Source organism: Macaca mulatta, chromosome 15, assembly GCF_049350105.2.
Source record: "Macaca mulatta isolate MMU2019108-1 chromosome 15, T2T-MMU8v2.0, whole genome shotgun sequence".
Taxonomy (NCBI): domain Eukaryota; kingdom Metazoa; phylum Chordata; class Mammalia; order Primates; family Cercopithecidae; genus Macaca; species Macaca mulatta.
In genome coordinates this window covers 5,267,326-5,294,711 of record NC_133420.1, presented here as the reverse complement: position 1 = coordinate 5,294,711, position 27,386 = coordinate 5,267,326, and the positions used below count along the sequence as shown (strand labels likewise).

General features: G+C 63.7%; 4 protein-coding genes across 61 annotated transcripts in view; 1 reads left to right on the top strand and 3 right to left on the bottom strand.

Annotated features, from left to right (window-relative positions):
- GRIN1 (glutamate ionotropic receptor NMDA type subunit 1) overlaps positions 1 to 7,802 on the top strand; it is a 30,341-nt gene extending 22,539 nt beyond the window's left edge. For 17 of the 50 annotated variants that reach the window (XM_077966952.1, XM_077966948.1, XM_077966971.1 and 14 more), the window contains 11 exons: positions 116 to 257; positions 363 to 490; positions 983 to 1,147; positions 1,218 to 1,336; positions 1,448 to 1,560; positions 1,635 to 1,783; positions 1,890 to 2,047; positions 2,213 to 2,374; positions 2,600 to 2,709; positions 2,796 to 2,941; positions 6,812 to 7,802. In XM_077966952.1, coding sequence (XP_077823078.1) covers positions 116 to 257; positions 363 to 490; positions 983 to 1,147; positions 1,218 to 1,336; positions 1,448 to 1,560; positions 1,635 to 1,783; positions 1,890 to 2,047; positions 2,213 to 2,374; positions 2,600 to 2,709; positions 2,796 to 2,941; positions 6,812 to 6,880 — 1,461 coding nt within the window. In that variant the 3' untranslated portion in view covers positions 6,881 to 7,802. Of the gene's footprint in view, positions 1 to 91; positions 491 to 982; positions 1,148 to 1,217; positions 1,337 to 1,447; positions 1,561 to 1,634; positions 1,784 to 1,889; positions 2,048 to 2,212; positions 2,375 to 2,599; positions 2,710 to 2,795; positions 2,942 to 3,208; positions 3,253 to 4,226; positions 4,908 to 6,448 lie in introns of those variants that run through there. The other 33 variants (XM_015116266.3, XM_015116264.3, XM_077966960.1 and 30 more) reach the window with 13 other exon arrangements.
- Position 7,803: 1 nt separating this feature from the next.
- LRRC26 (leucine rich repeat containing 26) lies at positions 7,804 to 10,127 on the bottom strand. The gene is made up of 2 exons (XM_001090425.5): positions 8,320 to 10,127; positions 7,804 to 8,234 (listed from the first exon to the last, which is right to left on the bottom strand). The coding sequence occupies exons 1-2, from the start codon at positions 8,990 to 8,992 to the stop codon at positions 7,900 to 7,902; spliced, it is 1,008 nt and encodes a 335-aa protein (XP_001090425.3). The 5' UTR covers positions 8,993 to 10,127; the 3' UTR covers positions 7,804 to 7,899.
- On the bottom strand, positions 9,887 to 11,111 carry TMEM210 (transmembrane protein 210). Its single transcript, XM_002799920.4, has 4 exons — positions 10,891 to 11,111; positions 10,591 to 10,726; positions 10,364 to 10,393; positions 9,887 to 10,127 (listed from the first exon to the last, which is right to left on the bottom strand). The coding sequence occupies exons 1-4, from the start codon at positions 10,976 to 10,978 to the stop codon at positions 9,938 to 9,940; spliced, it is 444 nt and encodes a 147-aa protein (XP_002799966.1). The 5' UTR covers positions 10,979 to 11,111; the 3' UTR covers positions 9,887 to 9,937.
- Positions 11,112 to 13,646: 2,535 nt separating this feature from the next.
- ANAPC2 (anaphase promoting complex subunit 2) lies at positions 13,647 to 27,382 on the bottom strand. 9 transcript variants are annotated; one of them, XM_077965199.1, is made up of 15 exons: positions 27,220 to 27,382; positions 26,285 to 26,907; positions 24,856 to 24,988; positions 23,494 to 23,668; positions 22,898 to 23,017; positions 22,349 to 22,466; positions 20,488 to 20,669; positions 19,605 to 19,746; positions 19,269 to 19,344; positions 18,998 to 19,201; positions 18,520 to 18,613; positions 15,968 to 16,173; positions 14,554 to 14,683; positions 14,083 to 14,318; positions 13,647 to 14,008 (listed from the first exon to the last, which is right to left on the bottom strand). In XM_077965199.1, the coding sequence occupies exons 1-15, from the start codon at positions 27,334 to 27,336 to the stop codon at positions 13,796 to 13,798; spliced, it is 2,769 nt and encodes a 922-aa protein (XP_077821325.1). In that variant the 5' UTR covers positions 27,337 to 27,382; the 3' UTR covers positions 13,647 to 13,795.
- Between the last annotated feature and the right edge of the window lie 4 nt (positions 27,383 to 27,386).

Below are 27,386 nucleotides of genomic sequence, written 5' to 3'. Positions count from 1 at the left end.
GAGGGGGCGTCGGGGATTAAGAGGGGCGCCAGGGGAGGCTGGGAACTGAGAAGAGACTGCCGCCCTGGGCAGCCTTAGGTCGGTGGTCCAGGCTGGGTCTCCCCTTCCCCCCCAGATTGTGACGATCCACCAGGAGCCTTTCGTGTACGTCAAGCCCACGCTGAGTGATGGGACATGCAAGGAGGAGTTCACAGTCAATGGCGACCCAGTCAAGAAGGTGATCTGCACCGGGCCCAATGACACGTCTCCGGGCAGCCGTGAGTGCGCGGGGCAGGGCGTGGGGCGCGGGACAGGGCGCGGGGCGCGGGGCGCGGGGCGCAGGGCGGTCTGGAGCCCAGCAGTTACCGCCTGCATCTACTCAGCCCGCCACACGGTGCCTCAGTGTTGCTACGGCTTTTGCATCGACCTGCTCATCAAGCTGGCACGGACCATGAACTTCACCTACGAGGTGCACCTGGTGGCAGATGGCAAGTTCGGCACACAGGAGCGGGTAGGCTGGACGGCAGGGGTGGGGCCTGCAGGCAGTTGGTCGGAGTGGGTGGGGCATAGAGTAGGCGGGGCCTGCAGACGGGGGGTCCTGGGGTGGGTGGGGCATGGAGTGAGCGGACCCTGCGGGCTGGGTCCTGGGGTGGGTAAAGCATGGGGTGGGCGGGGCGTGAGGGCTGGGGAGGGGCCTGGTATGGGAGGGGCCTGAAGTGGGCGTCGGAGTGGGTGGGGCATGGAGTGGGCGGGGCCTGCAGGCGGGGGTCCTGAAGTGGGCGGGATGTGGAGTGGGCGGAGCCTGCTGGCGGTGGTGGGGCCTGCGCGGCGTGGGAGGAGCCTGCTAGCCAGGGCGGGGCTGGAGTGGGGTGGGGCCTGCGAGCTGGGTAGGGTCTGGGGGAGAAGACCCCCGTGGTGCTCTAGGGCGGCTTCAGTCGGGGGTACCTGTGGCGGGAGCTGGGTGGACGCTGCCTGCATCCCCGCCGGCTCTGTGGCCTCGCAGGTGAACAACAGCAACAAGAAGGAGTGGAATGGGATGATGGGCGAGCTGCTCAGCGGGCAGGCAGACATGATCGTGGCGCCGCTAACCATCAACAACGAGCGCGCGCAGTACATCGAGTTTTCCAAGCCCTTCAAGTACCAGGGCCTGACTATTCTGGTCAAGAAGGTGGGCAGGGGCCGGATGGCGGGGGGTCCCTGGAGGGCCCGGGCCGCGCTGACCTCGCGTCCCCCTGCAGGAAATCCCCCGGAGCACGCTAGACTCGTTCATGCAGCCGTTCCAGAGCACACTGTGGCTGCTGGTGGGGCTGTCGGTGCACGTGGTGGCCGTGATGCTGTACCTGCTGGACCGCTTCAGGTGAGCGCGACCCGGGGCTCAGACACCTCCACCGGGGGGGCGGGGCCGGCGAGGGGCGGGGCAGGGCCGCCTCTCCCGCCCCCTCTCCCGCCCGCCCTCTGCGCCCCGCAGCCCCTTCGGCCGGTTCAAGGTGAACAGCGAGGAGGAGGAGGAGGACGCACTGACCCTGTCCTCGGCCATGTGGTTCTCCTGGGGCGTCCTGCTCAACTCCGGCATCGGGGAAGGTAAGGCCCCGCCCGGCCCGCCTGGCCCCGCCCCGGCCCTCTAGGGTCTGACAGAGCCCCCCGCCCGCCCACAGGCGCCCCCAGAAGCTTCTCGGCGCGTATCCTGGGCATGGTGTGGGCCGGCTTTGCCATGATTATCGTGGCCTCCTACACCGCCAACCTGGCGGCCTTCCTGGTGCTGGACCGGCCGGAGGAGCGCATCACCGGCATCAACGACCCTCGGGTGAGGCCTGGCCGGGCTGGGGGAGGGAATGCGAGGTGAGCTGGGGTCGGCCTCGGGGAGGGGCCTGGGGAGCCGCCGCCGCGAGCCCTGCCCTCCGACCCTGCAGCTGAGGAACCCCTCGGACAAGTTTATCTACGCCACGGTGAAGCAGAGCTCCGTGGACATCTACTTCCGGCGCCAGGTGGAGCTGAGCACCATGTACCGGCACATGGAGAAGCACAACTACGAGAGCGCAGCGGAGGCCATCCAGGCCGTGAGAGACAAGTGAGGCGCGGGCGGCCACCCTGGCGGGGCGGGACAAGTGCGGGGCGGGGGAGGGCGGCCTCCGCCGGGCAGGAGAGCGTCCGGGCCGGGCACCCCGGAGGGCGCGGGCGTGGGTCTTCCAGGCCGGCAGGACCAAGGCCCCCGTGACCCCGCCTCTGCCGGCAGCAAGCTGCATGCCTTCATCTGGGACTCGGCTGTGCTGGAGTTCGAGGCCTCGCAGAAGTGCGACCTGGTGACGACTGGAGAGCTGTTCTTCCGCTCGGGCTTCGGCATAGGCATGCGCAAAGACAGCCCCTGGAAGCAGAACGTCTCCCTATCCATCCTCAAGTAAGTGTCCGTGCGCCCGCGTCCCTCCTCCGCTCCTCTCTGCCAGAGGTGGACGCCCTCCCCAGAGCCAGACCACTCCGAGGCCACCACAGATTTCCCACCCAGGCCAGGCGCTAGCTGCCCCCTCCACCCCGCAGGCCCCGCCCCGCCCCGGACCCGCCCCCAGCTTTCCCCTTCACGTCCTGGGCCCCGCCCCACTGCAGGCTCACTTGTTCCCACCCCCAGGTCCCATGAGAATGGCTTCATGGAAGACCTGGACAAGACGTGGGTTCGGTATCAGGAGTGTGACTCGCGCAGCAACGCCCCTGCGACCCTTACTTTTGAGAACATGGCAGGTGCGGCTCCCCTGACACTCGGGTGGGTTCTCCGTGGGCTGCGGCCTCCCTGGCCAGCAACTGAGGCTCTGGGTCCCGGCACACAGGGGTCTTCATGCTGGTAGCGGGGGGCATCGTTGCCGGGATCTTCCTGATTTTCATTGAGATTGCCTACAAGCGGCACAAGGACGCTCGCAGGAAGCAGATGCAGCTGGCCTTTGCAGCGGTGAACGTGTGGAGGAAGAACCTGCAGGTAGGGCAGGCCATCCTCCGAGGCCTGGTGCCCAGGGCCCGGCCTGGCCACGGCCCTCCTCCATCCCCGAAGGCCGTGGCACTGGCTCTGGCTCCGGTAGGCAGGACTGGAGCTAGGAGCCATGGCCAGGGGCAGTGGTGAGTGCTCCCAGGGCACGGGGGCAGCACTGGTGGGGGGCTGCCTGCAGGTGGCTGCCCACTGCAAAGCCGGGGCCGAGGGAGGCCACGCACCCTGCTCCAAGCCTCCGCCTGGCCCCTCTGTCTCCAGAGTCGCCCGCCGGTACCCATTCCATAGGAAGGCAATCAGGCAGGGTAAGACAGGGGCCCGCCTGTGTATGGCACGTGAGTCCAAGATGCATTTTGCCCTCCGCCGACCCAAGCCCCCTTGACGCCCTTCGGAGATCCCCCCCCTCGCTTTCCTGCTATGTCCTTGTGCTCGGTGATTCTAATCCGAATGGGGCCAGGCCGGGTCCTGCCTGGTGCCCAGGTCGTATCCAAGAGAATTTGCCACCAGCAAGGGCAGCCACGACCCACCTGGGACAGGGTGGGCAGTGGGCCTGTGCAGGCCTAAGGGCTCGTGGCCCGCGGTCGAGTTCCGGTTCACTCCGTCTCTTCTCTTTCTCTGGGTGCCGTCCTGGAGCCTGTGTCCTGAGATGAAGCCGACAGTGTGGCCAGGGCTGTTGGGGGATGGGGGTTGCTGGAGGCTCCACACCTCTCATCCGCCCGCTCTTGCTCTTGGCCCCACAGGTCCCCTGGGGACCTGGCCGCTGCCACCACTGGCGGGCACAGGCCACCTGGCCATCAGACCTGAGGCCAGAGTCCCGGGAGCTGCCTCTGTCACTCCAATTCCACCTCGACACCTGCCTCCAGCCCTCGGCCCCTTCCTGAATCTTGGTGTGTGCCCCTTGGGGGCCAGTGGCCTCCACGCAGACAGCTGGTGTGGCCTGAGGGGCAACTCCTCCAGTCCTCAGAGGACTCCTCCTCCTCGGGACGCCTGTAAGCCAGGGCCACCCAGGAGCCAGGGAGCCAGGCGGACCTCCCCGGACGAGCCAGCCGAGAGCCCCCAAGCCCAGCCCCAGCACGAGCAAGGTCAGGCCCAGACCCTGGGCAGGAGAAGAGGCCACCCTCGAACATCCGCTGTCGGCCCGTCTGTCCAGCACAGGGAGGCAGGCAGGAGCGAGGGCCCAAGTGGCCGGCCAGGCTGGGCAGCGGCCCATCCAGGAGCAGGCGAGGGCAGGTGTGGCCACCACCCTAGCCATCTAATCACTTATACATATTCATTTTAGGATAGAAAGAGTGGTAGAGCAGAGCCTGACCCTAAAAAGAAAGCCACATTTAGGGCTATCACCTCCACCCTGGCTTCCAGCTTCAAGAGGCGTAGGTCCTCCAAAGACACGGTAAGGGGGAGAGCACCCCAGTCCCGCGTCCGACTCCACCTGCCCTGCCCTGCGTGTGTCTCCCGCCCCATCACCCCGCCCCGGACCCTGGGCTCCTGTGGCCCACTCTGCCCCTGTCTCCCTGCGGCAGCCGCTCTGCCCAGCCCGCCCATGTTGCTCTCTCTCACTCTCTGGACCTTTCTCCCCGGTCCTCCTGGGTCCTCGGCTTTCCCCGTGTGTCTCCGTTAGTCTGCCCGCCCACCTCCCCTGCCATGACCCACACGCCATCTTGAAGCCTGTCATCTCGTTGGTCAGTCAGTCAGCCACACCACCTCTCGGGGCCAGGTCTGGGGCCCTGGGAGCCCAGCGTGGCCCCATCCTGGACTCCTCAGCTGCCGGGAGGCCACACCACTTCTCTGTTATGTCCCCGTTTCTCTCGCCTCTCCCAGAGGGGCCCGCCGCCCTCACTTCGCCCCTGCGACGGCCCTGGAGGGGGTGGCTGTGATGTCCCATCCCGTCCGTCTGTCTGGCCACTGGCCCCGCCCCCCAGACACCTGTCTTACCTGTCTCACCAGAGCCATGCGTGTTGCATCTTCATGTGGTCTCTGTGTGGGCCGGGGGCTGGGGGCCGGGCCTGGGTCCATCTGGGTGGACGGCTGGGGCCTGGAGTTGGAACTGGCCCTGGCCACAGGGGACTGTCAGGCAGGGAGTGGGGTGGGACCAAAAGGGGTGGCTCCCACCCCAGGCTGTGCAGGGGCCCTGCAGGAGGTGTGGCGGCAACTCCCAGAGGGTCTGAGAATGGGTAGGGGCGGCCCCTCAAGCCCCGGGCTGCAGAGCCCAGGACAACACTGAGGTTCCAGACAGGGAGGCCTCTGGAAGGGAAATGAGCACCTCAGTTCCTGACCCCAGCAACCCCACAGGGCCCACCCCAGAGCCAGGCCTTCTGCCCTTTGGAGCCCAGAATCCCCCTACCTCCTGCTCGGGGCAGCTTGTGGCTGTAGCGGATATGCACACTCGGACCAGAGGTCCCCAAAGTGAACCCAGCCTTGCTAGAGGCACCCTAGGCCCAGGCACCATGGTGGGGAGGGGCTGCCCAGAGAGGCAGCAGAGACCTCAGCCCAGTGGCCTCCCTGCAGTCCAGGGGCCAGTCTGGTCCACAGGAAGCCCCCAGCCCATAAGCAGCATCACCACAAAGATGCTTATGCCCCGGGGAGGAAGTGCGATTTGCAGCCACCCGCCCCTCAGTGCACCGGAAGTGGGGCAGACCTCCAGGGCACAGACAGGACTTGGCATCAAGCAAGCCAAATCCCGAAATGAAGCCACCAGGGTGCCCCAAGAGGGACCCATGAGGCCTGGCTGCTCAGCTTCCTGGGGAAGGGACTTGGCATGCAGGATGGGTGGACAGTGAGAGCCTGTAGGCCTGGGGGCCACTGGAGGCTCAAGGAGCAGGTGGAAGCACCATTCCCGGAGCCACCCCTGCTGCGGAGAGCAGGCAGAGCCGATGTTGCAAAGTCTGAGTCAGGAGTCCCGCAGGGAACAGGGAGGGGGAATAGCGCAGGGACCGTGGGTTGGGCAGGCTGGGGAAGAAGGGGTGTCCAGGCAGACAGGAGAAACAACGATTTGGGGCAGGCAGCCACAAGAGGCAAGCACAAATGTTGTGCAGGTGATGGGCCACTTTCAGAGGGTGACACTGGGTCCCAGGGCCCTGCCTGGAGCGGGGCCAGGTGCAGCTCAGAGACCCTCATGGTGCCCTTCTGGGGACATGTTCCCAGCGGAACCCTCACCCAAGCTCCCTGGGCACCAGGGACCATCCTCTGGGGCCAGTTCTGGCATCACGTGGCATCTGGGGCTGGCCCCGCCCTGCAAGGCTGAACTATGGGGGGCACTGCCAGCTGGGGGTCTGGGCATGGGAGGGCAGCCCAGCTCCCACCTGGTCTCTGGGGCTGTGAGCTTGTTCAGAGGGAGGCCTGGGTGGGGGGCTCCTTTGGGCAGGGTGGGGTCCGTCCGGCTGCGGAGATCCCCTGCCCCTGTCCTGTGGCCGGTCCGGGCCAGGGCGGCACTGGGCGCTGAGGGCTGGGGTCCCTGGCGGCCGGCGGGGCTAGCGGGTATTGATTGTTGGTTCTTATTTATAGAGCACCGGGGGTGGACGCGGCGCTTTGCAAAACCAAAAAGACACAGTGCTGCCGCGACGCGCTATTGAGAGGGAGGAGGGCCAGCTGCAGCTGTGTTCCCGTCATAGGGAGAGCTGAGACTCCCCGCCCGCCCTCCTCTGCCCCCTCCCCCGCAGACAGACAGACAGACGGACGGGACAGCGGCCCGGCCCACGCAGAGCCCCGGAGCACCACGGGGTCGGGGGAGGAGCACCCCCAGCCTCCCCCAGGCTGCGCCTGCCCGCCCGCCGGTTGGCCGGCTGGCCGGTCCACCCCGTCCCGGCCCCGCGCGTGCCCCCAGCGTGGGGCTAACGGGCGCCTTGTCTGTGTATTTCTATTTTGCAGCAGTACCATCCCACTGATATCACGGGCCCGCTCAACCTCTCAGATCCCTCGGTCAGCACCGTGGTGTGAGGCCCCCGGAGGCGCCCACCTGCCCAGTTAGCCCGGCCAAGGACACTGATGGGTCCTGCTGCTCGGGAAGGCCTGAGGGAAGCCCACCCGCCCCAGAGACTGCCCAGCCTGGGCCTCCCGTCCGTCCGCCCGCCCGCCCCGCTGCCTGGCGGGCAGCCCCTGCTGGACCAAGGTGCGGACCGGAGCGGCTGAGGACGGGGCAGAGCTGAGTCGGCTGGGCAGGGCCGCAGGGCGCTCCGGCAGAGGCAGGGCCCTGGGGTCTCTGAGCAGTGGGGAGCGGGGGCTAACTGGCCTCAGGCGGAGGCGCTTGGAGCAGAGACGGCAGCCCCATCCTTCCCGCAGCACTAGCCAGAGCCACAGTGGGGCCCATGGCCCCAGCTGGCTGGGTCGCCCTTCCTCGGGCGCCTGCGCTCCTCTGCAGCCTGAGCTCCACCCTCCCCTCTTCTTGCGGCACCGCCCACCCACACCCCGTCTGCCCCTTGACCCCACACGCCGGGGCTGGCCCTGCCCTCCCCCATGGCCGTCCCTGACTTCCCAGCTGGCAGCGCCTCCCAGAGGCGTTCGGGCTCCCGCCGCCTCGGGCCGCCTCCTCCAGACTCGAGAGGGCTGAGCCCCTCCTCTCCTCGTCCGGCCTGCAGCCCAGAACGGGCCTTCCCGGACGCTGGCTCGGGACTGTCTTCAACCCCGCCCTGCACCTTGGGCACGGGAGAGCGCCACCCGCCCGCCCCCGCCCTCGCTCCGGGTGCGTGACCGGCCCGCCACCTTGTACAGGACCAGCACTCCCAGGGCCCGAGCGCGTGCCTTCCCCGTGCGGCCCGTGCGCAGCCGCGCTCTGCCCCTCAGTCCCCAGGGTGCAGGCGCACATCGCCCACCCCCCACCTCCCGGTGTATGCAGTGGTGATGCCTAAAGGAATGTCACGCAGTTTTCGGTCTGTGTCGCTTGTTGACCCCGGCAGAGAGTGTAAAGGGAGGGCAAAGGCATGGGGGAAGCTTCGAGCGCTCCAGGCTGCCGCGGTCGCTCAGGCTTGGGCGGCAGCGGAGGGGCTCCCCGGGTCCGCAGGCGAGGCAGAGCCGTGGGGGTCGGGATCAGGGTTCCGGTCCGGCGGTCTCGGCGGGCGGAGGGCGGCGGTGCGGCAGCGGCGGCGGCGGCGCGCACGGCAGGCGGTGAGCCCGGAGCCTAGCACCAGGCAGGCGGCCAGGCTGACGAGGAAGGAGGCCGGCCCGAGCGCGTAGACCACGGCCAGGTCCCGCAGGGCGAGCGGCTGCGCGCAATGGCTAAACGCGGCGTCGGAAAAGGCAGTCAGGGGGCTGAGCGTCAGGCGTCCCGGCCACACGCAGAGCAGCGTCTCGGCCTCTGTGGGACACAGACAAGGGCGTGGCATCAGGCGGCAGCGGCCGCACCGCCCTGCAGACCCCAACCCGCATCCCTAACAGCTCACCTGACGCGGGCAGTGGGTGCCTGCGCAGCCAGGCGCAGAGCGGGCGCAGCGCGCACCCGCAGCCCCAGGGGTTGCCGCGCAGGTGCAGCGCGTCTAGGGCGGGCAGGCGGCCCAGCAGCCCCGGCGCGAGTGCCGCCAGCTCGTTGTCCTGCAGGCTGAGCGAGCGCAGCAGCGGGAGCGCGCCTAGCGCCGCCGGCTCCAAGCTCGCCAGTCGGTTGCCGGCCAGTGAGAGGTTGCGCAGCGCGCGCAGCGGCGCGAAGGTCCCTGGTGCCAGCGCTTCCAGCTGGTTGGCGCTCAGGTCCAGCAGCTGCAGCGCGCCCAGGCCCCAGAAGGCTCGCCCGTGCACCGAGCGTAGCCCATTCTCGCGCAGGTCCAGGCGCTGTAGCCCGCCCGCTCCCGCGAAGGCACCGGGCGGCAGCGCGCGGACGCAGTTATGGTCCAGCAGCAGCGCGCGCAGGCGCAGGCTCAGGCCTGCGGGCACGGCGGGCAGCGAGAGTGCGGAGCAGCTGGCCAGGCCGCCCGGCACGCACGTGCACACCTCGGGGCACTCCGGGGCGCCCGGGGACCCCGAGGGCGAGGCTGTGGCCGACACCTGGGCCCAGACAGGCCAAGGCGACAGCAGCAGCAGCAGCAGCAGCAACGGCCGAGGCCGCGACCAAGAAGGGCTCCGCATGGGGGCAGCCCCGGCACCCGCGGTGAGAGGCCCGCTGCCTGCGTGTCCCCGGAGCGCGTCGTCCGCGGAGCCCGTTCCTGCGGCGCCTGAACAAATATTAACTCTGGCCCGAGCGCAGACAGTTCCTGTCCCACGGCTGGATCCACGCTTGGGGCGGAGGCAAGGCAAACAGCCAACGCCCGGCACCGCCAGCCACCTGTCCCGGAGCTCCAAACTACTCTTGGCTTAGCGCCGGCCACAGCGCTATCAAGACCACCTCGCCCCGCCTTGTCCACCACCGGGCGCCCGCCGAGCCCTGAGCAGCAGGACACCGCCCACCTGCACCCACCCAGCTCACGGCTGCGACAGGCTCCCGCACGCAATGCAACCCAGAGGTCCTACTCCTCACCCGTCTCGACCCCACCCAGGCTCAGCAAAGTGATGCCAACGTGCACACGCGGAGTGGCCCCCACGCAGGGATGGTCCCGTTCCCATGGTGGATGGGGCCTGGGTTGGAGACAGGCTTTGGGATGGAGGGAGACAGCACACCCCAGGCAGGAGAGGTGTGCCTGCCCCACCCCTCCCCCTAGGACTCTCCTGGACCGTCAGAAAAACAGACCAGTGCAGTGGGGCAGCGGTATCAGCCCAAGTCCTCCTGTTAAACCCAGCGCCCTTCGGAGTTGCCAGTTTCAGGTCCTGTTCTAGGGGCTTTCCAAAGCAGGGTGTAGGGAGGAGCCAGGCTGACCAGCTGTGGTAGAGAAGGTGGAAACATTATGGGTTTGGTTTCCTGCCCTGGGGCAGAGGAACAGGGGAACCTGGTGTGGGGCCTGGGTGCCCTGCTTTGATGAGACCCATATGCGTGTGCACCCCCCATGATGCAGCCTTGAGGGGTGTGAGAGCCTGCAGGGAGGACAGTACACAATCACTAAATACACTTTAATTCCCCTCCCCCAGCTGCCCTCAGCCCTACTCAGGTGGTAGGGGCGGGGGTGGCGGCGGCTCCTCTGGAGAAGCCTCCATGGGAATGGCCACAAGGCTCTGATCCTCTAGTGGCGGCATCATGGAGACCTCCAGGTCAGCGTCCATTAGCTGGGACTCCACATATACCGGGTGCAGGTCCATGCGATTTTCCTGGACCCCAAAATTCTCCATCAACCTGCATGACAGGGGCCGGGTCAGCACAAGCTGGTGGAGTCCTGATCCTCCAGGGCAGGCCAGTGTCTGGGACAGCGCAGTCCCACAAAGGGCCTCCCCTGGGACAGCACCCCTCCTCCTCCAGGGACTCCCTTGGGATAGCTTCCTGCGCCAAGGGCCTCCCCTAAGACAGCACACCCCACCCCAGGACCTCCCTTGAGACAGCGCACCCCCCTCGAGGGCCTCCCTGGTGCTCACCTGTTGTCCACTAGTCTCGGGCATGTTTCACTGAGGGGATGAAGACCGACATGAGTCCTGGAACAGTGCTGGGCCCCCGAACCTCCCCCAACACACGCCTAGGAAACACCATTCCTACCCCAGGTGACAGCCCACCCAGGGGTAAAGGCCCCTCTTGCAAGACCGAGGGCCCAGGGCAGGCAGCCTGGCCTCACTCCCATCCACTCCCGGCCCCGGGGTTCACGCACCCCTTGGCCCGCAAGACACCAACTGCCACGATGACAAGGGCACAGAAGCAGCTGGCACTGACGCCCGCCAGCACCACAAGGAGGGCGATGAGGGCTTCGCGGCTGAGGCCAAGGCTGCATTCACAGTAGGTTCCAGCTGCAGAGACAGGGCCACATAGCCATGGGGCCGGTCACCTGCCTGTGGAGGGCCTCCAGGTCTGCCCCTGCCCTGGTGGCCACCAGAAGGACACCAGAGCTCCCGCCTTGCCTGGGAAAGGGGAGCCCTGGCTGGGAGCAGGGTGAGGGGGCAGGAGGAGGCACCTGCAGCAGGGATGAGCAGAAGAGACAAACATGTGAGGCCCAAGGGGCCGCCACGCAGGCAGGACGCAGGCTGGGGACCAGGGGCCATGTCCAGCCCTGGCCCCACTGCACACCTCTGACGGAACTATTGGAAGGCGCTGACTTCACAGTGGGACTGTGAGGTGGGGGTGGGGGGCCTCACGGTGCCAGTGTGTCATTTGCCCTTGGGCACCGCGATTCAGGGAGCCACTGACAAAAGCAGCCCTGGGAATGGGACAGGTAGGGTGGACAGAGGCCTGAGAGAATGGCCAGCTCAGGCCAGTTCTGAGGCAGAGGCAGCAATGGGGCTGGCCTGGTCTTACGGGCAGTCCTTCACAGTGGTTTCACCGTGTTCGCCAGGATGGTCTCGATCTCCTGAACTCATGATCTGCCCGCCTTGGCCTCCCAAAGTGCTGGGATTATAGGTGTGAGCCACCACGCCCGGCCAAGTCCTTCACAGTGAAAGGGGGTGGGCGGCACTCCAGGCTCTGATGTGGGTGCAGTGGCCTGGCAACCTTGGGGGGTGGGCGGTAGGCAGCCTCGGCCTCAGCTCCCTCCCAGCATAAGGACTGCGGCAGCTCAGCGTGTGGGCTGAGCCCCAGCTGGCTGCAGGTCACCTTCCTCCAGGGCCGGGGCAGGAAGGAGCCAAGGAGGGCTAAGCAGGTGGGCTTGCACTCAGCCTCCCTCACCACTGCTTCTGGGAGGGTCTGGCTCATGCCCTGGCAAAGCTCAGGTCAGAAGGGCTGCTGGCACATAAGGGAATCCCCCATCAACCTGGAAAGGTCTGGGGTACACTGGCCACCCCATCTGAGCAGGACCCCAAGCCTTGCCTCCCGGACATCCGCCATCCAAGGCTCCAGACTAAAGGCGTCACTGAAGTTGGAGCCCCAGGGGCTGTTTCCTCTGCAGAAAAGGCAAGTGTTGCCCAAGGAAGTCGACCACAGGCCAGCATGGCCAGGGTTAATTCCAGCCTCCTTCCTGAACCTGCTGTTCCAGGCTGGGAGAGAGGCCCCTGCCCTCCCGGCTTCCCCTCCTCTGAACCTGCCAAGCAAACCGCCAGGCAGCAGAAGGAAACACCTGCCCCACAGCCAACCAAGGCCAGGCCTCCTGCCAGCTCAGGACCCATGGGGCGCAGAGGGGCGGGGTGGGCACAGCCTGGCCCCAATGGACCTGGTCACCAGGGACCCCCTTGCCTGTTGACAGACACCCTCCTGCTGAGGTCCTCGGACCTCTGACTTGCTGAGTGACACCGTGACCTGACATGCACCTTTTACCCTTGTCTTCAGGACACATCCAGGGATGGAATCCACAGACACAGAACAAAAGGTGTGCCAGAGCCAGGCTGGCAGTGACACCGGACAGGCCAGCCCAACAGGTTTGTATCCTGCTTAGGACAATGGCACACCCAGCCTGGGGCCAGGTGGTGGCCATGGTCAGCGGGATCCAGGCAAGGCCACCGCCTGAGGGGAAACAGTGGGCATCAGAGCAATCGGGACCCCCCACACCAGAATTCAGGAGAGGGGTCCCTCTGTGTGACAGCAGCACAGCCAGCCTTGGAGTGAAGTGGAGCAGGTGGCAGGGCCCAGGGCTGGAAGGGAGATATAACATGGGCGGAAGCAGCCCTCCTTGGCGGGGCAGAGGCCTGATGGCCAGAGGCTGTGCATCTGACACCTGCCTAATCCCAACCACTTCCTCCTTCAAGCCCCGAGGCAAACAGAGTTCTCCAGAGTCAGGAGGGTGCAGGCATGTCCACGGAGCAGGACGGCTCAAACAGGCCAGATCTGGAGAGGTGGGAGGGTGCTGGGCGGCGGCTGCAGGAGCCCAGGACAGTGGACATGTGGGAACCAGCAAAGGTATCTGGGGACAGCAGCGGGAGCACTGAAGCCAGGCGCAGCACACAGCCTGGGAAGGTGCTGCAGCAGGAGCGGGACTCGAGGCGCCGGTTCAAAGGGCCTTTGTCCCCCGGGAGGACGGCACCATCGGGGTGGAACATGTCTGGCCTGGAAATGGCACCTCTGGGAGAGAGGCCCAGATTTTAGCAGCAGAAGAGCCCAGAGCTGGACCCTAGGGCCCTTGTTCAGCTTTGTGGCGTCTCCCTCTCCCAGTGCCAGCCTCTGGGACAGGCCTTGGGCAGCCTGCACACGCATGACCACACATGTGGGGGACATGGGGGCGACCTGCCTTTCCGAGGCACACCTGTGAGGCCAAGCTCTGCGGCCACCCTGCCCAAGTGTGGAGCAGGGGACAAGTGCCCAGTCCCTCTGGCCACCAGGGCATAGCTTTGAGCAGAGCTTTGCTGCCGGAGATGAGGTGTGTTGGCCAAGACATCATTCGCCAGTCTAAGCAATTCCAACTGAACCCATGCAACGTCCCAGCCTCGCCGGAGACCTCCTGGCCCGGCACATGGGGTGGGCACAGGCTGAGCAGAGGGTGACCCCAGGGCTCCTTCCAAAGGCCAGAGGCACAGGGATGGAGCTGGAGGTCTGGCAGGTAGCATCAAGCCCTAGGACGTGGCTGCCTGAGCCGTGGCCCAGGTGTGATGTGGGGTTTCACGCGCGGCTTCCTGAGCACCCAGGCGGGGGCGGCCCGGGAAGCTCTCAGGAGGCTGATTCCCAGTGCAGATGTGTAGGCCTGGGTGGCCCCTCGCCTACTGCTGAGGAGCAGGCCCTGCCAGGCTGAGAGGCCCAGGATAGAGGGGCATCTGGGGGGCCCCACAAAGCCACCAGGATAGAAAAAGATGACCTGACTTGCTTTAATTTGCACACTGTGGGGGTGGGAGTGGGCGTGCCCCTGAGCAGTGCATTCTGGGACACAGGCGGGCAGGGGCTGGCATGGGAGGACGAGAGCACCTGCAGGGCAGCACCTGGCGGGCAGGCGGGCGGGTGCATCAGCTGCAGTTCTTGGGCAGGCGGTAGACGCCGGCCGAGTAGACGAGCTGCTGGTCCCGCACCTTCTTCTGTAGGTAGCCCTGCAGCTCCTGCAGGTCAATCTCGGCCAGCGCAGGCCCGGTCACCACAAACATGCGGAGCATATTGTAGATACGATCCAGCGAGAGGCTCTCCAGGTTGGTCAGCATGGCCTGGATGTATGTCCAGAAGAGCTGCGGACACAGGCCAGCCCCCATCAGGCACCCGCAGGCCCTCCCCGCCACCCCCCACGGGCCCGCACACGCACCAGCAGCTCCTCCTCCTTCTGGTCAGCCTGGGAGGCCATGCCGGAGTCGCTCTCGTCGTCACTGTCCAGGAGCACCATGTTGTCCCGGTCCTGAGGCCGCTCCTCCTCAATGACAGAGAAGGTGCCGGGGGGCTCCTCGCGCAGCACGCCCTGCTGCAGCCACACAGACATCCGCCGCCGTAGCAGTGCCACGGGCATCTTCACTGCCTTGCTCAGTTCCTCCAGGGTCCAGCTGGCTGCGTGCAGAGTGACCGGGACACTGGGCAGACTGGGCACAGGCTGCACCTCCCCTGCCTCCTGTCAGCCCAGAGGTCGGGGGGCTCCCAGACCACCCTGCCTTGCCCGTGGGAAAGGGAAGGGTGCTGCCTGCTGGCGCAGCTGCCCCAAACCACACCGTCACTGGGGAACAGTCCCTCACCCACAGCTGGGCCGTGTGGCCGGGGCAGACTAGCTAGGGGCTGGTGGGCTCACCTTGGTCCTGAAAATACAGCAAGATCACCGCCTGTACCGGGGTGACCGCCACAGACAGCGTGCGGTCAGCCAGCTCCACGTCCATGGTCACCAGGCCCAGGGTGTGCTTCCAACTGAGGGTCCGCATGGCCTAAGGAGGGCTAGGGTCAGCTTGGGCAGCTCGGCTGCAGGGGGCTCAGGCCCATGGGCTCTGCCACCTGGTACCGCGTGAGAAAGGGGCTCCCAAAGCCACCTGCCCCACCCTACTCTGGCAGGCAGGTGAGCAGCGAGAGCACAGGACTGGGTGGGGTCCCTACCTGCTCAGCTACCATGAAATGGCAATGGGGCCAGCGTCACAAGGTGTGTCCCAAAAAGGCTACGTCTGCCTCCTAACCCCCAGTGCTTGGAAAGGTGGCTGTATTTACAACAGGGTTGATGCAGATATAACTGAGGTCACACTGGAGTGGGGTGCACCCTAATCCAAATGACCGGGGTCCTTCTAAGCAAAGGAAAGATGGGAAGACACAGGCAGGCGGGGAGGCAGCCCACGAAGACAGAGGCCGCCTGGAGCAATGCGGCCACAAGCCAAGAAACACCACGGGCTGTGGCAAACACCAGAAACTGGGGGGCAACAGAGGTCTCTAAGAGGTTTCAGAGGGAACGGGGCCCTGCCAATATCTTTACCTTGGACTTCCAGCCTCCAGAACTTAAGACAATCTATTTCTGTTTTTTTAACCCACCCAGTTTGTGACACTTTGTTACAGCAACCACAAGAAATGAACAGATTTTTTGGTACCAGGAAGGGCGCTGTGGAAACCTAACACCGAGAATGGTGGCAGCAGCTTTGGAAGTGGGTGATGGGGAGAGGCTGGAAGAACTATGGTGAGGGCCTGCGCGACTGTTGGTAGAAAGGCGTGAAGACAAGCCTGGAAATGGCTGGGAGAGGAGAGCTGCCGTCGTCTTGGAGAATACACACAGCATCACAGACTGGATACCAGCAGCAATGCCGACCCAACAGGTGCTTCCAGTGAGGTCTCAGGTGGAAATGAGTGTGCTACTGGGAACCAGAGGAGGCAGCAGAGAGCTTGGCTGGCTGGGGCTCTACTGTTGGGTACATGGTGGGGCCTACAGCTGATGAGCCTGGACATTCAGCTGAGGAGATTTCCAAGCAGTGTGGCAAGTGCCACCTGCCTTCTCCTTGCTACTTACAGCAGAATACAAGAGGGAAACCATCAGTGAGGCAGGAACCATTAAGCAAAAAGGCACCAGCCCTTGGGGATCTGAAAAATGTTGTATCCAGGCAGCTCTGAGATGTGGCCAAGGGTGTGGTTGGACCAGGGTTTGCTAGCGATGAGATGTGACCTGTGCATCCAACTAACCATCTCAGCAGCAGACAGGGACAGGTGGGGCCTCTGGGAAAGGGCTGCGGACCCACCTGTCTGAGCGCTTGGACACTGGTGAGCTGCATGATAAGCCAACAAGGTGTGTGAGAATTTTGTACCATCTGAAGTGCTGCCAGGCTGGACCGAAAGGAAGGCAGGCTCCAAGAGCAGAGCTGCAGAGGCCAAGGCCGAAGCTGACGAGGTGGGGCTGCCCCTGCAGGCTGAGGACGGAGCAGGGAGCCAAAGAGGATTCGCAGGCCTGGAAGTCAACTGGAATTTCAGCTGCTGGGTTTGAACTCACTTGGGACCTGCCAACCTTTTTCCTCCCAGTTTTCCCTTTTGGGGTGGGAATGTCTATGCTTGTCTTACGGTGGAACTTCTGAAACAGATCATTTGTTGCCTGATTTCACAGTGTCCCAGCTGGAAAGGAATGAAGCACACTCCAAGCCTCACCCGTGCCTCATTTAGACGGTATTTACATGCTGAGCTGTGGAACTCTGTGTGGACGATATTTAGATGGGATTTTTGGACTTGGAGTTGATGCTGAAATGGTGAAGACTTTTGGGGCTACTGGGGTTAACTGTCACTTGCATGCTGGAGGGACCCGCCATGGGGCAGACTGTTATGCACTGAATTGTGCCCCTCAAAAAAAGACACATGAACCCCTAACTCCCAGTACCTCTGATGGGATCTTATGTGGAAATACGGTCATTAAAGATATAATTAAAATGACATCACCCTGGAATAGAGTAAGTGTCCTTCTAAGAGGGAGACAGGAACAGAGACACGGGGGAACATCACGGGCGACACGGCAGAGACCAGAGCAAGCCACCCACAGGCCCAGGAGCTCCTGGACCTCCCAGAAGCTGGAAGAGGGGAGGAAGCAGCTTCCCCTAGAGCCGTCGGAGGGCCCTGCTGGCCTGACTTTAGACTTCTGACTTCTGTAAGATGATCGTTTCTTCTAAGCCCCCTGGTCTGTGGTACTCTGTGCCGGTGGCACCGGGGCACTGACACACCTGCTCTGTGGGCCAAGGGTTCCTGAGTCCTTCCAGGATCCGGCAGCTCTTAACAGAAACAAACCTCTCTTTACGGACAGAAAATGGAGGGGGAGTCAGTGGCTTGCCTTGGTCCTAGCTCTGGCTCCAAGGCCGTGACCTCCACAAACGCCACTGGTCAGCCTGCAGCAGGACAGCTGCAAGGGCTCAGAAGCAGCCGGCTCAGGGGTAGATGCTGAGGGCTGCATGGCCAGCCAGGTGTCCAGCAAGGTCCCTTGGCCAGGAGCTCTGCTGGTGGGACCCCTCAGCACAGCCCCGGGGCCTTCCTGAGCTACTCCTGTGTCCCACTGAGGTTAAGACACACTGGAATGTGGCTGTCCCAGCACTTCAGGCCTGAGCAATGGGCAGTGGCTGAGCCATGCCTGGGACCCGAGGCGGGACCCTGGAGGGAGGCCAGTGGGACCTCGCCTGGAAGTGGCGCTGGAGAGCCTGAGGCAGCCAGAAGGGGCGGGGAAAAGGGACCGAGCGTGGAGCCCGGCCACACAGATGATGTGTACCAGAACGCAGCAGGGCACGGTGCCTGCAGGCTCCAGAGATGCCAGGCTGTAGCACAGGCCACAGCTGGAGGTGCGGGGATTGCCAGGGCCCTCCTTTCCACCGGGAGCAGGCAGGAGCCACACAGACCCTCCACAAGCTGCAAGGGACACCTGGACTCTTCCAGAGCCAGGCTGAGGCCTGGAGGGAGGCAGCAGACACTCGCCACCGTGGTCAGCAGCCCGGCCCTACCAGAGCCCCGTAGCCTCCCGCCCTGGTGCCTCTGCCTGGCCCTCCTCTTGTCTGTCTCTGGAAGGAAGCTTCCCCCTTGGTTTCTAAAGTGGACGTATCGCCCTCCTCTCCCCTAGGAGTAAGTTCCCTTGGCCTGTCAACACAGCAAGGCCCTCTTACTTGCCAAAGAAAAAAAGAACACACATCTAGGTCCAGCCTCCTTGACAGCAGACCTGGAGAAGCTGCGGACCCTCCCTTGAACTCAGCCCCACCTGCCAGCCTCCTGGCGGCTCTGTCCTAAGACTGCTCCTCCGGCCCTGGCTGAGGCTGGACCATCCCCCTCCCGGGGCTCCTGGGGCACCTGGGGTTGGGGTTTGCAGCCTGGATGCCGGCTGTGCCCCAGGACCCTCTCCTCACATTTCCCCTGCTGGGGTGCCCGCCCCACCCCAGTCTTGATGGGCATACTGGAGGCCCCACAGGCCCCACACATCAGACTGAAAGCCCTGGAACCTGCCTATGATGGCTATCCTGACCCCTTCCTCTGCCAGCCGACACATCTCACCTGACTATGAGCTCAGGGAAAAAACCTCCAAGCCTGGTCCCATACCTCGGGCTCTGGACGCCTGTCCTGGGACTGCTGGAATCGGCAGTGCTGCCAGGGATGTGAGCCAAACACGGCCAACACCATCACCTGGGCACACTGTCCCCGTCTGCCAGTGACCTCCAGGCCAGGGCTCACTCCTCCACTCCCCACATCTGCTTCCCTCCTATTCCCACCACAGACCCACAGCCCCGGTCCTCAAGTACCGCCGGAACCTGCAAAGGTAGTTCTCGAGGAAACAGACCTGGAGAAGGGGGCAGGGCTGCAGTCCTGGGAGTCAGGTGTGCTTGGGAGCGCTGCCCTGGGCAGAGGGCAACTCTGGCTCCCCGGCTGCCTCCCTGCAGTGACACAAGGCACCCCAAGCCCCGGTTCTGAGAGGCAGAGGACGGATGGTGAAAGAGGAGGAAACGCTCAGAGGGCGGGGCCTGCTGTGGCCACAGGGGTCCCCGTAAAGCAGTCGAGAGACCTGGGCCCAGCAGAGCCCACCCAAGCTCCTGTGGGCCACAGGGACTTTCGCTCACAGGCGCACAGGGTTGCTGGGAGGAAGGTGGATGGAGTGTGGGCCAGACCCACTCCCTCTCCTGCAGGGGTGACTGCGAGACGGGACCAACCCAGAGACACTCGGGTGACAACGGGGCGGCCACAGGTACCAGGCTGCTGGGAGCCCTGCAGCGCAGGATGGGGGTGCCGAGGGCCCATGGGGCGGCCCGGCATGGAGGTACCTTGAGCTGCTCGTACTTCTTGCAGTAAGCCTCCAGGGCTGCCCTGATGTCCTCGGGGACCTCGAGCTTCTCGTCCTTGAAGGGTGGCCAGAACTCACTGGACAGGATGACAGCATAGACCCCGAACGGTGGCTGCTCCTCCGCCGGCCGCTTCTCGTCCTCCTCCCGGATGTTGGCGTTGATGCGGCGGGAGTCCGCCATGTCCTGAGGAGGAGCCAGTGTCACGGGGGACCTGTGGGGCAGCCGGGCAGTGGGCGGGGCTGGGACCCACCTTCAGCATGACCTCGCAGAAGTGCATTGGGGCCTCGCCAAAGCGCAGCTTCAGCAGCTCCACGTTGCGGATCTCCCTGGAAAGATGAGTGTCAGGGCAGGGTGTCGCGGTGAGCCCCAGCCCCAAGGAGCACCTGTGGCAGGGCACGGGGGTGCCCCGCAGGTAGAGCAGGGGTCCTGTGTGGGCACCCCGATAGCTAGCACACCTTCAGCCAGGAGTGGGGGCGGAAGCACAGCTCCAACCAGGCCCCAGGCACGGGATCAGGGCCCTGTCCCGACAGAGGCTTGGCAAAGGCCCCGGTACCCCTGGAGAGGAGCGGCACATCGTGGGCCTCACCGCTCAGGGCTGAAGCTGAGCTGGTGCAGCAGGCGGTCGGCCAGCAGCGAGCGGTACTCATTGATGAAGAGGTCCTTGCTGCCGTAGATGCTGACCAGCAGACTGATGATGTCTGATGAACGCCTCTTGGAGCTCGACTTCCCTGGCACGGTGGGGGCAGGGGTGTCACCTGACAGGCACTGAGGCAAGGACAGGGCTGCTCCCCTCCCAACCCGCCCAGCCAGACGGCACAGCCTGGCAGGGCTCTTCCTGAAGGCCCTCAAGGCTGGGAGCAGCCCGGCGCCTCCTGGGAGACCTAGAGTCAGGTCCTGTAGCAAAAGCTTCAATCCCCAGCCCCTCCCACCTCACAGGGACCTCCCGGGACCCCCATGCAGGCTTAGGGGACAAGCCAAAGGTCCTGGGGTTTTCCTCTGAGACTAAAGATGTGTTGAAGACTTACCATCTGTGCCAGGGCAGGGGCCAGGCCTGGGCCCCACAGCTCTGGGAGCCCTCGCAGACGAGGGCCAGGCACAGATGGGCCCTGAGCAGGAGCTGGCACCCTAACAAGACTCTGAGCCCCAAATCAGTATGGGGCTCAGGGGCCACCCACATCTTCACTCCTCTGCCAGGTGCAGTGGCAGGGCAGGAACACCTCACAACTCACAAGCAGTGTGAGGCAGGGCATCCCCCACGGCCACTGACTAGCCACGGAGGAACACAGCCCATCACGGGCCTGCCCAGGCCGGCGGGGGGGTGGAGCACTGTCCTGAACTTTGACACCCTCAAGCCTCTGGGACACTGGCCACACCTGACACAGCCAAGCTCTGTGACAGAGATGAGTCCAGAGCAGACGGCCTGGCTGAAGCCCCCACCCCGCTGGTGAACAGGGCCGTGCGGGGCTGACCTGGATCGGCATCCACGGGGTCCGGGACCCAGTCCTCCGGCTCGCCCGAGTCATCCTCACTGTCCTGGCCTGTCTCCAGGCTTGCAGGGTCGGTCTTGGACAGCTCAACAGCCAGGTCCCCTGTCCCGTCCGAGTCCCCTGTCAGCCCGGCCACAATCTGCCGCACCGTGTCCTCCCGTGTCCTGCCGACGTGAGTGCTGCTGTGGCCCACAGTGTGGACACCCTGCGTGCACCTCCCACCACTCACCCCAGTCCCGGCCCCATCTAGGCCAGCACCACCCACCCTGCCTCTACACTCAGTGTGACAGGCTGTGTATTAAAGACAGGCCCGTCAGACTCCTTAAAAACAAATAAACTCAACGCTACTCGGGAACAGCAGGAGCTGTGAGCGCGCTCCCAGCACTTAGGGACATTGAGCCAGGAAGACTCAGGCCCAGGTGTCTGAGGCTGCAGGGAGATAGGATTCTGCCTCCGCACTCCGACACAGCAAGAACCTGTCTCGGAAAAAAAAAAAGGCCAGGTGGGGTGGCTCACGCCTGTAATCCAGCACTTTGGGAGGCTGAGGCAGGCAGACCAGGAAGGCAGGAGATCGAGACCATCCTGGCTAACACAGTGAAACCCCGTCTCTACTAAAAATACAAAAAAAAATTAGCCGGGCGTGGTGACGGGCGCCTGTAGTCCCAGCTACTCCAGAGGCGGAGGCAGGAGAATGGCGTGAACCTGGGAGGCGGAGCTTGCAGTGAGCCGAGATCGCGCCACTGCACTCCAGCCTGGGCGACTCTGTCTCAAAAAAAAAAACAAAAACAAAGAACTGGCCCAGAGTGCTGATGAGTTACTGGGTACAGCACACTAACATGGTACATGTATACATATGTAACAAACCTGCACGTTGTGCACATGTACCCTAAAACTTAAAAAAAAAAAAAAAAAAAAAAAAGAAAGAAAAAAAAAAGAAGTTGGCCGGGCGCGGTGGCTCAAGCCTGTAATCCCAGCACTTTGGGAGGCCGAGACGGGTGGATCACAAGGTCAGGAGATTGAGACCATCCTGGCTAACACAGTGAAACCCCGTCTCTACTAAAAAATACAAAAAACTAGCCGGGTGAGTTGGTGGGCACCTGTAGTCCCAGCTACTCAGGAGGCTGAGGCAGGAGAATGGCATAAACCCGGGAGGCGGAGCTTGCAGTGAGCTGAGATCCGGCCACTGCACTCCAGCCTGGGCAACAGAGCGAGACTCCATCTCAAAAAAAAAAAAAAAAAGATATATCTTCTGAAAAAAAAAAAAAAAAAAAGAACTGGCCCAGAAGCCAGGCCAGTTACAGCCACAAAGCACCAAACAAGTCCAGACAGGCGCCAGATTCCCACCAGCTGCTACCGCTCGGCTTCTGGGGTCTGCAGTGCCTGCCGGCCCTGAGGAATTTCCAGGAGGCCACGTCAAGGTCCTCATTCCAGCACATTCTCCACCGAACAACCCCGGGCAGTGTCTGTTCCTTGTTGTAGGAAAGGCTGGGACAGCACAGAGCCCACTCTCCTTGCCTGGTCAGCCGGGGGGGCTGGTCAGCACCAAGGCGAGGCCAAGTGGAAGAGATTCTCTCTGCACTGGGGAGGAGGAGGCAGAGGAAGGGCTGCGGTGGGCCTCTGGCAGCTGCACACAGAGGGCACAGTGACACCGTGTGACAAGGACAGGTGCCCAGCACCGGCAAGAGGAAAGGAAAGAGCCCTGGGCCTGATCCTGTGCACTCCCCAGCTGGGGGAGACCTTGTGTCCTGAGGGCTGAGCACACCCTCTGGCTGCCCCCAGGACCACGAGGAGCTCAGCAGGATGCCGGGGGTCCCAGTGGCTCCCAGGCCGGCGCGGCCCTCACCTCAGGTAGCGGCGGATGGGCTCACAGGCGACCTCCAGGATGACCATGGAAGGGTCCAGCACACGCAGCGCCTTGATGGCAGAGATGTAGAGGGTGATGATGTCACACGTGTTGACGCCTAGAGACAGGGCAGAGGCCAGCAGTCATGCAGTGCCCGGGACCACAGCCTCCCAGGGGCCAACGCCCGAGTAGACAGCTGGCCATGCCGGTCAGGTGGTCTACAGGTCCCCACTGCAGCCTTGTTCCCTTGTCCCCCCATCCCCATCTCTACCTGCTCACAGGCCCTGCCCTGCAGGGTGGTCTGTTCTGAGAGAATTAAGTCTCATCACCTCAGACCTACCAGTCAGTCCCGACTCCCTTCAAAGAAGAAACAAGCAAGCTGATGGGCACTCGAGATCCCCTAAGGACCTCGCCAACTGCTTCTCCACCCATTCCTTCCTTAGACCTACAAGTCCAGGGCTAGCAGACTGGGCCCCAGGCTCCCTGGACATGGGCACCCTGGTGAGTGTCTAAGCCCCGAGCGCTGGGCAGCCAGGCAGCACACGGCACCTGGATGCAGGAGCCGAGTCTCCAGGGCAGCCTTGAGGGACACGAGCAGCTGCTGCCTCTGGTCTGTCCTCTCCAGGCAGTACTTGAGGTCCTCGATGGCCGGCCGGGAGTCTGGAAAGTCTACAAGAAGAGGAACATCCCTCAGGGACGAACACAGATGTGTGTGCACGTGCGGGCTGGTGCAGGGTGTGTGCAGTGTGTGAGAGGACATGCGCTCGCCAGCCCCAGGAAGATGATGAGACCACCTGCTAGGCACCAGACGTCCCCCCGGACACTTCGGCGTGCTGATGCATTTGACCACAATGCCACAGGGTGGACAGAGCAACACCCAGGGGCCAGTCCCCAGCAAGAGCCAAGAACAAGGGAGCATAGCAGTGGACACCTAGAAGCACCGTCCAGCATCTGCCACACCTGCCCTGATCCAGGCATAGGGGACACCCACGGTGGGGAGGGTCCCAGCCCTGCCCGGTGCACCCCCCTGCAAGAGCGACAGCGAAGGCACGGGGAGCCCAGACGCAGACACAGAGGAGACGCGGCGAAGGCCCTGGGAAGGCTCCCCAGACAGGAGAGAGGACCCGAGGCCGGGGCGGGACAACCTCGGATGATGCTGAAGAGCTCCTCGATGCGCAGGCTGGCGTAGATGCGGTAGAAGAACCTCTGCACGTGGCAGCGCCAGCGGCGCAGGGTGTTGCCAGCCTCAGGAGACGCAGGCCTGGCGGGGCCGTCCTGCAGGAACACCTTGCCGAGCCAGCCGACCACCCGCTCGATCCACTGTCGGGAGAACGCTAGCGTGAGCTGTAGGAAGGCACGGTGAGCCCCAGGCTGACTCACAGGCTGGGAGGAGCCTCGCAGCCACCCACTGTGTCGGCCAGGACCAAGGGGAGCCCGAAGGCCACCTGTGTCTGGAGGCGGAAGCACATCAAAACCTGCAGGGTGGGTGATGGCCCAAAAGGCAATGTCCCGGCCCCCCTCTGGTCTTCATGCCTCTCACACGCACCAGTGCCCACACTTATCACTGGCAACAGCAGCCCTAGCATAAGACGTGATGGACACACATGGCCTGTGCGCTGTGCCTGGCGGGCACATTTGCCCCCACTTAAATGGATAAACACGCTCTTGAGACCAAACATGTGACCAGCCCCCACTCCCCCGCCATGCAGATGACACCGTACATCGCAAGAGCGTCTCTGAGTGAGCACAAACCCCTAGACGGCAATTCCACCGCGGGGTCCCAGGCGTGCACACATCCCACAGACCTGCTACCCAGTAACAAGACCGCACAGATGTTCACCCTCTCCACCCGACTGCCCACTCTTGCCCACCGCTGCGGGGACGCCCTCTCTCTCTGAAAGCCTGACATCACAGCCAATCTGCACCTCAGTAGGTGGACTCCGAAGCACTGAGGAAAGGACAGGTGACATGTGGGAACAGGGTAGGGGGACCCACAGGGGTGGGCCCAGCTCCCCTATGGCCCTGGGAGCCCAGAGCAGAGCCCCAGACCACACCCCAACAGTGCAGAGGCCTGGAGGCCCCATGTGAGGGTGTCTCGCCCCCGCTGTGGTGCAGGCCGGCTGTAGGTCAGTCCATGAGGGACCGGCCAAGCAAGTCCACACTCAAGTAGGGCAGCAAACAGGAGAAGGGGGTCCATTCACTGGCCCTTCTGGTGGGCCTGGCTTCGTCACACCTGCCTGGGGCAGCCCCTGGGGACCCTGGCCCGGTATTGACTGCAGCCATGGGATTCTGAGCAGATCTGGTGAGCGCACCTCAGACGTGTCCTCGCTGTCACCAGGGCCCAGAAGTACTGGTCTCTACCCGACATCAAAACAGCTCCAGCCACCACCCGGTCCAGGCCAACCCAGGCCTCCACGCTCTGGATGCTTCCAAAGCCAGGTGTCAGGTTGGCCAGAAACCTACTCCCCTGTCCCCAGCGGGGCACAGCCCAAAGGAGGGGCCCTCACCTTGTGGAACTCACGCAGGAAGGAGCGCTCGTACTCGCCTCGGCAACGGTCCTCCATCCTCTCCCGGGTCACCTGGTGTAGGGTGGTGGTCACAGCCTCGGCACTGACCCGCTCCAGCAGACTGAGCCTGTGTCTAGAGGAGAGTCCTAGCCATGGGGCACCCACAGCACACACCGGCCCCTCTAGCCCAGAACAGCCCCATGCCAGGACGGTCCTGCCTGTAGAGTGCATGCAGCACACACACGCACACCCCCACAACCAGCACGCACCTCCCCACAATCCTCAGCTGTGGGGGCCACTGTGCCTGCCAGCCCCGAACCAGGGCCTCTGCGACCCCTGAGGAATTTCCAGGCAGCCATGTCAAGGTCCTCAATCCAACACATTCTCCACTGAACAGCCCTGGGGAGTGTCTGTTCCTTGTCAGGGGAAAGGCCAGGACAGCACAGAGCCACTCTCCTTGCCTGGTTGGCCTGGAGCGCTGGTACCAAAGGCTTCAAGAAGCCACTCGGAGCACAGAGCACTCCCAGGCTCTGCTGTCCCCACCCAGCTGGCCTCTGTCCAGGTAGGGACACTGGACTTCCCCATGTGATCAGTGGCAGCAGGTGTGGCTGTCAGGGGCCCTACCCTTATCTCCTAGGATCAACTCTGAAACGACACCCAGTTGCACCGCTGCCCTGGCCCCAGAGACACAGATGCCACTGTTTGTGCCTTTCAGTGCAGTCTGTGGTCTACAGTGGCAAAAAGACTCCAGAGGAGAATGAGAAAGGTTGCTGTGTAACTTTTGCTGGGATGAGCCCAACAGAAGCCCCTCATGGTCACCCTGACCTCTGCCAGCAACAGGACCACTCCTTTAGTCCACCTAAGACCTCTCAAATAGCTGCGTGGCCATACCTCTGTTCAATGTGACAAAGCCACCACAAATGGCCGAGGGTGTGACAATTGCTAGAGGACTACAACAGGACCTGTCTCTCACAACAAAACCCTCTCCTCTCCAGAGAACCAGACAGGAGACCACTTGCCCTCACAGTGACCTGATCTCCCTGGAGAGAAGCAGCAGCAGGCTTCTGTTCACAATTACGGGGCAAGGAATGTCGACGAGGGTGAGAATCATTCCTTGCCTCAGGGTCGACAAAAGTCACAGTGGAATTCTGCAGAGTTCAGAAAGTTTGGAGTCGCTAAGAAATTTGCTGCTGCAGACAAAAGCCACATAGGGCCTTACCACGGGCAAGGCATGAATCCGTGGGACTGCAGGTGAGTGACAGAAGAGAGACACCTGTGTCCAGGACACACTGCACAGGAACCCCAGGGACTCTCTCTCTGTCATGTTCCTGGTTATCAGGACGGCTCACCAGCTTTCTGCAGAGGCCAGCTGGACCCAGGGGAGCAACCAGTAGGAGCGAGAGCACGGCCATCAGGACAGACTACTCACAAGACCTGGCTGAGCTGATGGAACTGCTCCAGAGCCTGGCGACACCAGCACTGTTGCTTGTCACTGCTGCACCCTGCGCACAGCGGGCTCTGCAGGAGCCGGTAGTACCGGCGACGGGCATACCGGCTGTCCAGCTCCCCCTCCAGTTCCGGGTCTGTGCCCCCTTCCCCCTTCCTCTTACTCTGCATATAGACTCTCAAGAAGCACCCATACAGACGCTGGATCATCTCTTGGAAGGTTCTGGGGGTACTAAAGAACAAGACTCCGCGCAACATAGTGTGGACTTTTTCTCGCAGCCCCTGAGCACCAGTGCCCATCAGCAAGCCCAGGCGAGTCCATTTCTCCAGCAGCTCTAGGCTACGCAGGTAGGGATCCAGGCGGCTCTCCAGCAGGCCAAAAGCGTCAAGGAGCAGCAGAAGGCACTGGGGCTCATCCGTAGAGTTCTCGCATTGGGAGATGGCATTCCAGAACTCAGGGGAGATGTTGGCCTGCAGATCGTTCTGCAGCACCTCTACGAACCACTCCTCCAGGACCGAGTGCAGGCCGTGGCCCCTCAGAACCTCCACCGCCGCCCGGAGCTCCTCTTCCTTTGGCGGGACTGCACCGCTGGTCCGGGAAGACACCTGGAGCGCAGAAAACCGTGAAGCGAGGGGAACACAACATAGAGGTGGGGAGAGGCGGGGAAGGGAAGAAGCTGAGGGGTAGGCTGCAAAAACTCCGCTGCCCCCTGTCCGTGGTGTCCGGACGTTGGGCCGAAACTAGGGAAGGGCTGCCAGCGGAGCTGAACGAAATGAAGTGGAATGGCGGTGGAAAGCGGCAGGACAGGCCAGAGGCGGATGACGGACAGAGCTGTATGAACCCGAAGGTGGCCGCCCCAAAGTGCATAGGGTCCCGGAAACTCCGCGCGGGGCCGCCGCTCTCTTCCCAGGCCTCACCAGCCCCAGCGCAGCTGGCGGCACCAGGCCGGTGCTCACGGTATTCCAGGCCACTAACAACTCCTGTCCGGGCCGGGAGTCGCTGTCCCCCTCCGCCACCACAACTGCCGCCGCCATCTGCAGCCACCGGCTCCGAGATCCCCTCGGCACGGCGCAAAGCGATGACG

Coding starts and splice junctions, on each gene's coding strand:
- TMEM210 (XM_002799920.4), bottom strand. CDS start 10,978: ATGGCCCCTGGTCCCCAGCCTGCGTCCTGCCTGCGTGGCGGCCCCTTG. Junction 10,727..10,890: donor TCTGCTCATCCCTGCTGCAG/GTGCCTCCTCCT, acceptor CTGTCTCTGCAG/CTGGAACCTACTGTGAATGC. Junction 10,394..10,590: donor GGTGTCTTGCGGGCCAAGGG/GTGCGTGAACCC, acceptor TCATCCCCTCAG/TGAAACATGCCCGAGACTAG.
- ANAPC2 (XM_077965199.1), bottom strand. CDS start 27,336: ATGGCGGCGGCAGTTGTGGTGGCGGAGGGGGACAGCGACTCCCGGCCC. Junction 16,174..18,519: donor AGCCCTGCCCCCTTCTCCAG/GTCTGTTTCCTC, acceptor GTTGACTTCCAG/GCCTGCGAATCCTCTTTGGC. Junction 14,009..14,082: donor AGAAGGAGGAGGAGCTGCTG/GTGCGTGTGCGG, acceptor CTGTGTCCGCAG/CTCTTCTGGACATACATCCA.
- LRRC26 (XM_001090425.5), bottom strand. CDS start 8,992: ATGCGGAGCCCTTCTTGGTCGCGGCCTCGGCCGTTGCTGCTGCTGCTG. Junction 8,235..8,319: donor GCACCCACTGCCCGCGTCAG/GTGAGCTGTTAG, acceptor TGTGTCCCACAG/AGGCCGAGACGCTGCTCTGC.